Source organism: Tarenaya hassleriana, unplaced genomic scaffold (assembly GCF_000463585.1).
Source record: "Tarenaya hassleriana unplaced genomic scaffold, ASM46358v1 Cleome9, whole genome shotgun sequence".
Classification (NCBI taxonomy): Eukaryota; Viridiplantae; Streptophyta; class Magnoliopsida; order Brassicales; family Cleomaceae; genus Tarenaya; species Tarenaya hassleriana.
In genome coordinates this window covers 3560032-3572801 of record NW_010971389.1, presented here as the reverse complement: position 1 = coordinate 3572801, position 12770 = coordinate 3560032, and the positions used below count along the sequence as shown (strand labels likewise).

The following is a 12770-nucleotide window of genomic DNA, read 5'->3' as shown; positions in this document are numbered from 1 at the left end:
TGAGCACTACTCACAAAGAGGAGAAACAATACACCTGCGCAAACGGTCGAATAGTATATACTATATAGTATAGGACCATACGACAATATATAAAATAATATTATTGATTTTCTGCTAGGTTTTGTAATCACCCCATACGCACATTTTATTTGGTTATTCTGATTTTGGTTTGGTATATATATATAGTTCAACACTTTTTTATTTTTAGGTTTTTAATTAGGAAGATTAGTTACTAGTAAATTCGACTATATAAAAGAAATGGTTTGTTGATGATTCATATGTTGCATAGCTATGACTAAATTGTTGATATGCTAAATGAATAATTACCCAAAAAAAATCCGACCTAATTGAATATACAAGCAAACAACATTAATTAAAGGGTAAAACCCCTAAAAAACCTCCAACTTGCAAAAATATTTACAAATAAACCTTCAAATTGAAAAACTGTCATTCAATCCCCGAACTTATAACTTGTCACTGAATAAAACCTCGAACTTGCAAATTATTGCTCTAATAAACCTTTGACCGGTTTGACCACAATTTCAAACGATCAAAAATCCACGTATTGACGGATTGCTGATGTCATTTTTTAAATTAAAATTGATAACGTGTATAAGGTGACATCAACAATCCGTTAATACATGGATTTCCGATCGTTTGAAATCGTGGTCAAACCGGTCAAAGGTTTATTAGAGCAATAATTTGCAAGTTCGAGATTTTATTCAGTGACAAGTTACAAGTTCGATGATTGATTGATAGTTTTTCAATTTGAAGGTTTATTTGTTTTGCAAGTCGAAAGTTTTTTAGAAATTTTACCCATATATGGAAGAAAACATGAAATTTTCCACAACGACCCTGTTATAAGCTGAATGTTAATTTATTCTAAAATGTTACACGTTGAAAATAAAAGTTATCTTCTTGCGAAATTTTAAAATTTTTTTCTAACAGGAATTACAAGCTTTGTAAAGAGCCATAGAACATTATCTAGATTTAGGATATATATATATATATATATATATATATAATATTAATTCTATTGACTTTGATATATAATATTTTCAATATATTACAAGATATTTCTCAAGGGTTGTCCAACCGAAGAAGCAACCGGCAAACATCCGCATAAGCATGGAAAAAGCTTTACGCCGATACCAAACCTATCGAGAAGCAAAAACTTCTATCTATATGTGCGTCTGCACACGTAAAATATATTATAAGATCTACATATTGTACTACACATACATATTATTATTGATTATATATATATACACACTTACGTACGTACATTATATATTTATACGGACGTTCGGGACGATTGACGTATATGCACGTGACTGTAAAGACAACATTTGAATCTAACTAATATTAATGCATTTGAAGGAGCTACTAAAACTTAACAAGCGAAGGTCTCTCGCAATTTGGTTGACCTTCGTTGACCAAGTTTTAATCCCATCCTCATGCTTAAATCAAGTATCATCGTGCCAAAGTTTTACATCATGGAGGAACAACCATTAGACGTGAAAAATAAAATTATTGAGCAACGTAAACGTTATTGATCAAGATCTTGGATTTTGGTTGTAGAATTGCGTACCTGCTGGCATGAACATGCTTAGATTACTCGAGCCGTAATACGCCGAAGGGTCCACGAACATGGGCGATGATGATCCTCCGGCGACGGCGTGGCTAGAAGAAGCTCCGGCTGCTGCTGCTGCCGGATTAAATGGGTTTCCTCCGGCACCGATCCCGGCAGAGGAGCTCTGGTGGTCGCTGCCACCGCTACCGCAGCTGATGTTGTGGCTGCTTTGAGGGCCTTGGTCGTATAGAATTCCTTTGAAAACGTGACCGTTGATGTTCATCATCGTCTGATAAGCGTATTGGCCGTTTTCATCATCGACACCGCTCATTCTAACGCACCGGAAAACCGCTTCCGAATTCACTTCCGCCGGGAAAGAGGGCTCGCCCATATCTAATGCCCCTAACACAAACCATATTCTAAGAGAAGAAACATATAGCACTTGACCTTTCACATGGTCATTGTGATTCGAGTCTTGGGATTGAGCCTGCCTTGTTATTCAAAAGAACAACAACCAAAGATGGTTTAAAGAAACTAAACCTGTGGAGGAGGCGTCCCTCGGCCGCTTCGGGATATTTGCTCCGCCTTCGGTAGCCATCGTCTGCTGCTGGCGCTCGCGGCGTTTAGCGACGGGGATCCACGTGCTTCTCACGTGGGTGGCACAGTCGAAGCCTCGGCTCTTGCAACAAGTCCTGCACCGCATGTGTGCACAGCCCTTCTTGGCTTGGTTCCCGCAGTCCCGACAGCTTATGGTGACAGATCTCCATGACGTGGCCAAATCAGAGACGTCGATCTGACCGGCTGGATAAAGATCAAGGCTTTGTTGTTGCTGCTGCTGCATGAACATTTGCTGCGGCGGTGGCTCTTGTTCTAGCTGCCATATTTGCTGGTTATCGGAGCTTGAGGCGCTAGGGTTCGTGTTTCGGAACCAAAGCCCAGTCTTTCGTTGATCTTCTTCTTCGTTTCCTCGTCCTGATCCTAATGGGAAAATCCCTGCCATTTCCCTCGACCCAACACCTTGAACCCTAATCTTGAAGGAGCAATACCCATAATTCACAAAACCCTAATTATCATGAGACCGGAATTTGTTAATTCCGATTCTTTTCCCCCACTGGCTTTAGCTTTCTCCTTCATAGGTTATCGTTGTTCTCGTCCTTCAAGTTGTGGTAGAGACGAAATTCATCGAGGATTTCGTCGTTCTCTTTCTTCGGACAGCAAGGCGTTCCTTCCGTTCTTAATTGGCTGCAGTAAAGTAGTTACGTGATAAAACGAATCTAGAAGAAAGAAAAACGGAGGAAGAAGAAGAATTATAGGTTTATCGTTAATCTTTCTCTTATTTTCTGCAACGCCGCCATAACCCTTTCTCTCTCATCTGCTATTCTCCACACAGAATTTAAGTCTTTACCCCCAAATCTCTCTCTCTCTCTCTCGTGAGATTTGGCTGCAGATTCTATGAAACGAAAGTGAAAAAGCTTTTTCTCACTTCACCTTGTCTGAGCAAAACGATTCTGGTTCTGTCCGTCTGAACTAAAAGAACTCACAATGGAACCTCTCTCTCTCTCTATCCCTTCTCTCTCTACCGACCCACATCGGGGATGATCGAACGGGTGCGCTTCTCAATCGGACGGTTGACAGATTGCCACGTGGCAGAATCTCAGCTCATCGCATCCTCCTAACCGGAACATTGGCTTCTCCTCTTGATGTTACACATTTCCCGTGCGTATATTACCTACTACTTTAATTTTCATAGTTAATGTTTTTAGTAAAGGTTCTTTTTTGGGGGGACAGAATTCTAATTAAGGTTAAATTCGTAATTGCACGCTTTGAACTGGAATGATTGCTTGATTAAGCAAACCTTAGGGTTTCTAAAATGTATGTCATCAGTAAAATTAGTCATCTAGATGCTATAGGGTCCCCTCTTCAGCATTTACATTTAGTGATACTAATATCATTCTAACGTTTCCAATATTATATTCATCATATATAAGTCGGTTGTTCCTAATGAGTTATCATTACGGAAAAATGAGAGAATTTCGTATCAAAATTAATTTATAGATAGTAGAAAAAAATGACAATTCACCATTCATCTTTCGAATCTGTATTCAAAAATTCATATCAAAACTATTTTATAGATATCTTTTGTATTTTATTTTAATTCGGACGAAATCCACTAAATATGATGTGAATGAATAAATGAGTGCCTGAAATAGTTATTGATTTTTCCCCCCTAAGATCATTCCTCCTATTTTGTCAAATGCAACTTAATAAAATTAGGTTCCTTGGCATTTTAATGAGCACTCGATGTCCCAATTTGAATTTATGTAATTACCCAGATGATAAACAGTAGAGAGATGTTATTTTCAACAACAACTAGGGTTTATCATCGCCATGCAATAATCTATAGTTCCAATTTGAATATAAATATTAAATTCATATTTGTTTATCATTACCCAAATAAAAAAAAAGGGAAAAATAAAATAAGGGAACCATGTTACTCTTTGCATTCTCTGTGGCTATGCAAGGGAACATGGCGCCACCTACCTGTACTTTTTATTGCCTTCTTTTTTCCTTCCATTCAATATGTTTTCGAGTAAATTGAAAGTTTTATTTCGAATAGCTAAAATTATTGCATTTATAATAAGCCCGTCTGAGAGCTCATAAAGACTAAAGTAGATATTTAAGCTTATAAAGACTATAGTAGATATTTAGATTGGAATCTAATTTTATTTATAGATTTATCAATTACATTATTTTTAAAATTTAATCAATTAATTTTAAATAAAACAAGATCAAATAAAAAATAACAGAAAATTATAATATAGATATTTTTTTTTGTAAAAGCAGAGTGTGAATAGAATTCAAATAGATTTAAATTCTGGTATAATAACTAAATGAATATAATTTTTGTAAAATCATAAAAAAAATAGGAATGAAACATAACCAAATCCAAAGTATGCAAAGATAAAAACTAGACAACATAAGAATGGTACATTAATAGAAATATTTTCCCCATGGATAACTGCTAATTAGTTCTGTCAATTTGGTGTAACGAATATTATGGGTTATACGTCGAGATATCATTAATGATGTAATTATATTTCTTCGTCACATTGTTGGCATCGTTGACATGCTGTAATAAAATTTACGTGTAGTTATAAATGAAAGCATATTTTGCATCATACGTAGAGTTCCTTCCACGTGTCCAAAGAGGAGGATTGAAGTTGAACCAACCACACTGTAATACTCTCCATATAATCTTTCACATTATTATATAAAATCAAAATATTTAATTCTATTTATATTAATTGAAGTATAAAAATAATAATAAAAAAATAGAAATAAAATGAAAATATTTCTAGAATGTTGATATTTTTCAGTAAAACTAAATAAGACCGCAATCAGAACAAAACACAAATAGAATGGAAAAACTCAAAAAAAAAAATATAGACAACTCAAAAAGTCGAAATATTCGTCTAGTGTAAGATAAAATATTGTAAATATGCTATTAATTCCACAAAAAAAATTATTAACATTAATTCCACCAAAAAAATTACTAACATTAACTACGGGAAATGGAAAAAAAATACAGAAATAAGGAAAGGAAAGAGAGGGGGAATGATAAGTGGGAGAGGCCCGAGAAGAAGAAGTGTACGTTTTCTCTTTTCTGTCGACGGGGGTCTCGAGCCAAGTGTTTGCTTCTATCCGATTCCCTCTCGAGCCAATTTAATAACTTTATATAAAAACTTAGGTTTATACAGTCTTTTGCATGTTTGTGTCGTTGTTACATTTATTTGTATCTCAACGTTAGTTTATATATATATATATATATATGTGTGTATATGTATAGGGTAATAAGAGCATGTGAAGGGGACAATGCTGCAGGGGACTCTGTTTGCTTCTTGATTTTGAAACTGGTAACATTTTGTGACGAATACGGTCGATTAGAAGTGGATTATTTCGTTTCCATATTTAAAATTGAATAAAAATGATTCCAATATTATTTTCCAAATTGAATCTAATCCAATCTAAAAGCCAATTAGGTATCAGTTTTTAAAATTAAATCGAATATGAAAATAATGTTAAAAATCTGAATAGAATGGAATATTCTAAAATAAATAAATATTTTTTTAATAAAAATGAATTCAAAATGGACCCAAACATGACATAAAATCCTAATGAATATATTTTTTCAAAAATCCAAAAAATGTGCGGAATAAAAAAAAATCGAAAGGCTACTGTTACTAATATATTATTTAAATGGCATCTTATTCTCTTTACAGAAAGTCTATTGTCATTATTTTTATTGTAAAAAAAATTTAAATAAGGGCATAGTGAAAGGTAAAATAATTATGCACCTATACCTAAAAGAAAAGCCCACTCCTAACATATTTATCAAGCCTTGTATTTGTTAGTAGTACTTAGTTCACACCCTCTCACGCTGCAAACCCTAGTTTTCCATAAACACTGTTAGGAAATATATGACATCTTTTCTTAAAGACATAAACTTATACATATACATATACATATACATATACATATATACGTATTTATAAATACATATATATATATGTGCGTGTGTATATATACACGCAATTATGTTTTACGATGGATTGGTCTTAAAGTAAAGATACAATGATATTGCCTTCTTCGGTCAAAAAAACCTATGGGCTTTGGGTCTGGGGTGAGAGCTGGGTCCATGGAATTAGTGATTGGTCGGTTAGTCCAATATTATGAATTAGTATTATAATTATAATTATAATAATAATTATTATTATGATGATGATTGTATAGTATTATTCCAACATCTTCCTTGTCCAATATGTAATTGGCAACTTGTGGTCCAAGTCAACTCGACTAAACCAAAGCGAACAATCCATATCAAACCATACGACTCTATACACACACTATATTTTTTTAAAATTGAAATTTAAAATAAAAAATTTCATTTGGAAAATAACTGAAGAAAAACAGATATATATTTTTTAAGATTATTATTTCTTTTCAAAAAATGGAACCTAAAGATCCCAACCAAAACTTCAACATCTAATTTTGCCTCTCTAACCAAACCAAATCGGTTTCTGGCACGTGTCCCCACTCTACCCTTCACTACACAACGCAAAATAATTGTTGAGATTTACAACATCAGGACCACTCCTTACCAATGAAATATATATATATATATACATGTGCATGTATGTATATTTATGCAATGTGCTTTGACTCACAATACAAGCATATGCATAATGCATGCTAGGAAAAAAATTAGATGATGATGTATTAATCTATTAACCAATTTCAGGATCTTCAGAGCATACCAGATATTTAAGGATTTTTTTTTTTTAAATTCCAGAATTTAAGGTTGAAGTAAAGTGAACAAAGTTGCAGAGACTTAAGAAGCTTTGTTGCTGCTGCTTGTCTTCTCCTTCCTCTTTGTCTCCACAAGAACAGCGAGCTGTGCACATTTGCCTTTTGCTTCTTCCAATTCCTTCTCCAGATTCCTTACCTGTATCAATGCATCCCGGACATGTTGGACGTGTAATAACGAGACCCGAAACCCGAAACCCGAAACCGAAGTTGTTTGGATTTAGGAGTGAATGAAACCTACCAACTCTTCCAGTTCGGTCTCTTTCTTCGCATATTCCTCGCACCTGGCGGAAAGAAAAAACGCATCAGAAATCGGGAATCGGATGGCCATGAAGATCTGTCAAGACAGCTTCAGATAGATATGGGGTAACTATATATATACTTCATGAAGAGCTGTATGTTCTCTTGGCATATCTCATGTGCCGACTTGTTAACAAGGTCATCCTCAGCAACGTAGTTGTCCCGAGACACCTGAGGAGATTTTGGCATTTAGTTGGAAACTTCTGGAAACTTAAATCGCTAAGAATCCCGATAATTCACTCACAGGAGTTGCAGATTCCGGATCAAGCTGCACGATTTGGGGTTCACTTCGACCCGCAGGCCTTCTCAGATGTGGCGGTGGCATAGTTACGGGACGAGTAATGGTAGCTTCGGCCAGATTAATTTCCCGTACAATAGGACCACCGTAACTGTGCATGCCGCTAGGCGAAGCTTCCATATTTCTGGCAGGAGGTTGAGCATTCGGTTTCCTCTTTGATTTATCCGCACTCATCTGAGGTGTCTGGTATCCAAATATGTGGCAGTGGCTAAGCCTGTTTTCTCCATTCAAAAAAACATCAGTGGCAGAGCAGTAGCTAAAAGGGAGTTCCGGTGAGAGAGAGACAGAGAGAGAATAGTAGGATCAGCTTGCTTATACTGATAACTTGAATCTATTTTCAAGAAAGCGAGATGGGCAAGAGGAACAGACCAGTAATCCATTAGCATTTTCTTCAACTTGGCTTCAAGCCGGAGATACAAGGAAGACCTCTCAAAGTCCTGCTTATCATGAGCTGGTTCTATGAAATTTGCTTCAAGAACTCCTGGTAACATATTTGCTCAGCGTGTCTCAGTACCTCTCAAACTACATACAACTGTCAAATGGAATCGTGAAGGAAAAGCAGAATCATACCGACAACTCCATTCCCTCTCGAAGAACCATCCGGAGTTACTTTCCAGAAGGGCTGCAAGAACGAATCATCAAACAAAATGGTAACGATTTTGCTTTTTCTAGAAGCATGGCATTGCAATGACACAAGTATATGATTTCCACGAGCTGCAAGCTACCCTACAGGTTGACTGACATGCCATGTAGAATAGAAGAGCGAGCAAAACTGACATGGTTTACGAAATAAGATATTTTCAAGAAAGAAAATGGAGAAGAACAAAGATGGGCAATGCAAATTTTTCTACGAACACATACCCGGATGAGGCGGTTTTTGTGATAGACATTGAAACCACAAACTGAAAGTTTAGGTGCCTCCTTTATGAATCCAATCGTAACTTCAGATGCAACCTGTGACAACAAGTAGGAACAGGTTGATTCAGATTTATGCAACAAGCATAGAGAGAGTAGGAAGAAGGAAAGAAGGTATATGTTTTATATAACAGGCACATTACCTGTCCTACAGAAGCCATATGGGGCTTGTAAAATACAGTTTCACGATATCCGAGTTCATCAGCGATATTAAACTGCTCTACGGGTTTGCCTCGTAGAATGATTTTGAAGTTTCCGAACTTTTTCAGATACAACATTGAAGCATAAGCCTAAGGATGAAGAAAAAACAGAGGTGAGGCAGAAAAATATTCATGGAATAACAAATATGAAGAGAATATTTGCAAGATTACCCTCAGAGAGTAACGTAAGCGGTATGAAATATGAGATCTCAGCTCCGCGATTTTTATGTGCAGCCTTTTCACGTCTTGATTGGCTTCATCTCTGAGTCCGATATCCTATAACAAGAACAAAGTGCAGAACTTATATGCTTTAAAGCACAACCTCAGCACATGAGGCTTTTTTCGTCATTCAAGGAAGTGTACATACCTCATCATCATCATCAAAACTCAACTCGTAAATTCCTTCATCATTAAGCCACAAGTTGTATATTATTACTTTTGTTCCATGGGTACCGATGTCCTCAAACTGGTAAATGGATATAAATAGATTAATGAACAGACAAACTGAGAGCACACACAATCCGCCTGTTCTGAAGGATGAACTTATAGATAATTTGTATGAACAAAAAATGGAGCTAAAATACATCAAGACACCAGTTAAGGAAGAATGAAGACCTGCTGCATGAGCTCGTCCTTTGACGAAAAGGGAGACCACTTAAGAAGAGTTTCAAGGTCGGAAGACCAATCTTCCTTAGATCCATAGATAATTGGTTCTGGCCAATTGTTGGAAATATCAAAATCAATCTGCATCACAGTGTCCAGTTAGGTAAGCCAAGTTACCTCAAAGAGAAACCCCACATTCCTGAGTTCGAAAAAAAAAATTGTATTGAGCAACAGAATACTAATATGATGTGAACTAAAACATTATCTGAGCTGAAGAATTACCATAGGAACAATCACATCATCCTGTCCTGTTTTCCTCAGATATGTGTAAGACAGGAGACCGATACTCTGGGTGCACTTGCTGAAACAAAGACCAAAAAACAAAATGCGAAAGGTTGAAAGAGGATGATATTAAAAACTTGGAGCATATACATTCAAGATCAATCTATAATTCAATACCCTCCACGAGTTGCACGACTGAAAACGATGACATCAGCCCCAAGTCTCATGGTACTTGTCTTGAAGCCATTACCATCTGGCAGACAAACAAAAGTGAAAACATGGATGGAAGTAACTGAGTTTAAGACTAAGTGAACTCTGTCACAGAAAGCAGATATAAGGCCTAAGCAGAGGTGTTATATAAACAAGCCAAAAAGGCATAGAAATGAAATATAGCACTTACACTGCCCGATCGTTGTATTGGATTTCTTCGAGGAGTAACCTAAACTCATACATTTTCTGATCCCGTCAGGATCCATCCCGCCACCATCATCTTAACATAAACAAGAATTAGACGGACATTCAGGCTTTCAACATCATCCGAAGTCTCAGTTACATTGAGCATCACGCTTACAGACGTATGGATAATGTACCTAGAAAAACTAAAGCTGGAGAATTGTCTTTGGCGATATCGATCTTATCAACTTTGATGAAGGTGGCACCATTTTGTATCTGAAAAACCCGAGAAAACATGAATCGTACAATCTACAGGAGCTGAACAAAGCCAATCCAAGCAAAAGTATGGTCACACTAATATTGGCCTATCATAAAGATAATGGTAAAGCTTAACAATAATCGGCTTTAAAGTCACACCTCGTCAACCGCATTATCCAGTAGCTCAGCAATTGCTGCAAGATGCAGAAAAGTAAAATAATCAGCATCCATTTCTCACTCTATGGGCACAGTAGAATTAGAAAATCATGAGTTTATCTATCTGATGGAGCACTTTCGTGCTCCAAATTTCCGCAATTTGTATGTGCTTTACAAAAATGCTTCAGCATATGAAACTCACCTCCAAAAGCCCATTTGTGTGAAGTAGCATTCGAATGGAGAAACTTGGGATGAACACGAGCATGCTCCAGCAAACCTGCAGAATCTCATCCCATCAACACAACAAACACAAACCCATAAATACCCTGAGTTTGTTTGAGAGAGAGAGAGCGAGACCGGCGGCGGCGGGGGCGGTAGAGGTGGCAGCCACACAGTAATCTCCGGCCTTCCAGAAGCTCCGGCATTCTAGGGATTCCCGGGGAGAGACAGGCGGATGAATCGCACCGGAAACTCCACGTTGGTCCGTACACGCCGTGGTCGGAGCCGGTGTCCGACTCGGTAACACGGCGGAACCTCCTCCGTCATCTTCGTCGTCGCTATCGATCTGTATAACATCCGTCACAACGTTCTTCGCCTTCGGCAGCATAATCGACGGAATCCAAGGCGATTACAAAAGCGGGTCGGGCCGACCCGACGGCGAACAAGCGCGGAGCTTTCTATTCTACAAAGGGGAGAGAGAGAAAAAAAAAAGACACAAACAGCGTGACGTTTCACATTTTCGAGAAGGAACGATACGTTGTCTAGATTTAGTTGAAATATCATATCATGTTGGAAAAGCAAGGCGCTATCTACATTGGGCTTTCTTTTGCTTTCCGACCCATAATATTGGGCCGTATTGGGCCAGTTTCATACAGAATTTCTACCATCGTATTGGGCCGTATTGGGCTTGTTTCATACTCAGAATTTCCATGGTGGCTTTTTTGGCATTCTGCATCTTTTTTTTTTTTAGTTTTCTTTTTGTTTAAGGTTTTTCGTTTCAGTAGACGTAAAAAGATCCAAAACGTTCAAGCCTTCATTCCTTTTGTTAAGTGTAATTTCTTTCTGTGATATTTTTTTGGATAATATATTGAACAACAAAATCCGACACAATCTTTAGTCCAAACTGAGAAGGTTAACCCAAGAAAACAACAAAACTTACCAAAAAAAAAAATATCCAAGAACACTGGTATTGGTATACAAGGAATGCTCCTAGCGAAAACACCCAGAACTCGAACCCTAGAGTTGCCGGAAAATTGCTCCTCCTCCACACAACCACAGCGAATGGGCGGCACTGTCTTTGTTCCTGTGCCATGTGCAAAGGGCCGCATGAGTTCCGCTCTTTATCTCCAATCCCAAGCAGATAAACAAATTCAAGTTTCAGAATCAGATTGAAACACTCAGAAAGTTGCAGAAACAGAATCCAGTAAGCTTAGGAAACAAGTGTTGGATTCAGTTTCTTGGGCGACAAGAACCCTTTAACGGTCATAACATGCGGGAATCTGTTCTTCTGTGAAACTAGAAATGGTCGTGGCATGCATGTCTTAGATCAAATCAATGGCCTCCATTAAAAAGCTGCTGGTTTTTCTGTATAGCCACTTTGTGACCATGATGATCCCTGTGCGATCCCAGTGGATAGACTCGACAGTTTCACGTACAGCACGTGGCGAAACAAATCTTGAAAAAACATGCATGGAAAACATCCGAGAATCTTGTCCTAACATTCGAACAATTGGTTTCTTGTCATCTCTTTCGCTTTCTTCGCAGCGGAAAATGGCACCGAAATCTTGAATTATTAAGAGAATCTGTGCCCTTCCAACGTCAAAAGCAGCAGAAGCATCGTTTTTATTGGAATCTTTTGACAGTTTTTTTTCCCCAGCAGATACAAAGTGAAGATTCCTTTTGAAGACTTCCACTTATCTGATCACTAATGCTTTCTCTCTTTTTCTTCCCCCCAACGAATCTGTGGTTATATATATATGGACGTACTCAGACTGGAATGAGTTCGAGTGGTGTACGTTGCGTTGCAAAAAGCTCTGGAATATCTGGACGCATACGACCAACGAGCAAAGCCATGGCTTTTTTTAATGTGCTGATGTATTTGGATAAGAAAGAATCGTATACCCCTTTTGTCATCAAATAATGCAGTTTCTCTCTAGGGTTTCATCTTTTTGTCACAGAGAGAGAGAGAGAGAGAGAGAGAGAGACTAGTTTTGATGATCGTATTGAAACTGGAATCCAATTGAGTCGAATCACGGGTTAAATCGAGCCATGCATTTCATAACATACACACAAATCAATCATCAGAAAGATGGCAAGAACGTTTCCTCGTGGATGAAGCCATGCATGCAAAACATAATTAACATTGCTAAATATTGGGAAAATACCCATGAAAATATAGATCCAACAATATGATCGTTATGATTAAATC

General features: G+C 37.3%; 2 protein-coding genes across 4 annotated transcripts; both read right to left on the bottom strand.

Moving 5' to 3' along the window:
- Window positions 1-1439: 1439 nt before the first annotated feature.
- On the bottom strand, window positions 1440-3154 carry LOC104804251 (protein SHI RELATED SEQUENCE 2-like). 3 transcript variants are annotated; one of them, XM_010528480.1, is made up of 2 exons: window positions 2114-3154; window positions 1440-2020 (listed from the first exon to the last, which is right to left on the bottom strand). In XM_010528480.1, the coding sequence occupies exons 1-2, from the start codon at window positions 2571-2573 to the stop codon at window positions 1557-1559; spliced, it is 924 nt and encodes a 307-aa protein (XP_010526782.1). In that variant the 5' UTR covers window positions 2574-3154; the 3' UTR covers window positions 1440-1556. The 3 variants fall into 3 exon arrangements, with proteins under 3 accessions (XP_010526782.1, XP_010526780.1, XP_010526781.1); XM_010528478.1 differs by having other exon boundaries at window positions 1440-1975; window positions 2114-3153; XM_010528479.2 differs by having other exon boundaries at window positions 1440-1966; window positions 2114-3152.
- A 3552-nt stretch (window positions 3155-6706) lies between these two features.
- Window positions 6707-11083, bottom strand: LOC104804249 (protein MICRORCHIDIA 2-like). Its single transcript, XM_010528477.1, has 18 exons — window positions 10700-11083; window positions 10545-10619; window positions 10346-10380; window positions 10126-10204; window positions 9936-10025; window positions 9713-9788; window positions 9536-9614; window positions 9266-9394; window positions 9018-9116; window positions 8822-8926; window positions 8594-8740; window positions 8397-8489; window positions 8106-8157; window positions 7905-8016; window positions 7482-7749; window positions 7320-7408; window positions 7179-7221; window positions 6707-7076 (listed from the first exon to the last, which is right to left on the bottom strand). Exons 1-18 carry the CDS (start codon window positions 10947-10949, stop codon window positions 6963-6965), a joined length of 1935 nt encoding a protein of 644 aa, XP_010526779.1. The 5' UTR covers window positions 10950-11083; the 3' UTR covers window positions 6707-6962.
- Between the last annotated feature and the right edge of the window lie 1687 nt (window positions 11084-12770).

Coding starts and splice junctions, on each gene's coding strand:
- LOC104804251 (XM_010528480.1), bottom strand. CDS start 2,573: ATGGCAGGGATTTTCCCATTAGGATCAGGACGAGGAAACGAAGAAGAA. Junction 2,021..2,113: donor GAGGGACGCCTCCTCCACAG/GTTTAGTTTCTT, acceptor ACCATGTGAAAG/GTCAAGTGCTATATGTTTCT.
- LOC104804249 (XM_010528477.1), bottom strand. CDS start 10,949: ATGCTGCCGAAGGCGAAGAACGTTGTGACGGATGTTATACAGATCGAT. Junction 10,026..10,125: donor TCCAGCTTTAGTTTTTCTAG/GTACATTATCCA, acceptor GTTTATGTTAAG/ATGATGGTGGCGGGATGGAT. Junction 8,927..9,017: donor GTTTTGATGATGATGATGAG/GTATGTACACTT, acceptor TTCTTGTTATAG/GATATCGGACTCAGAGATGA.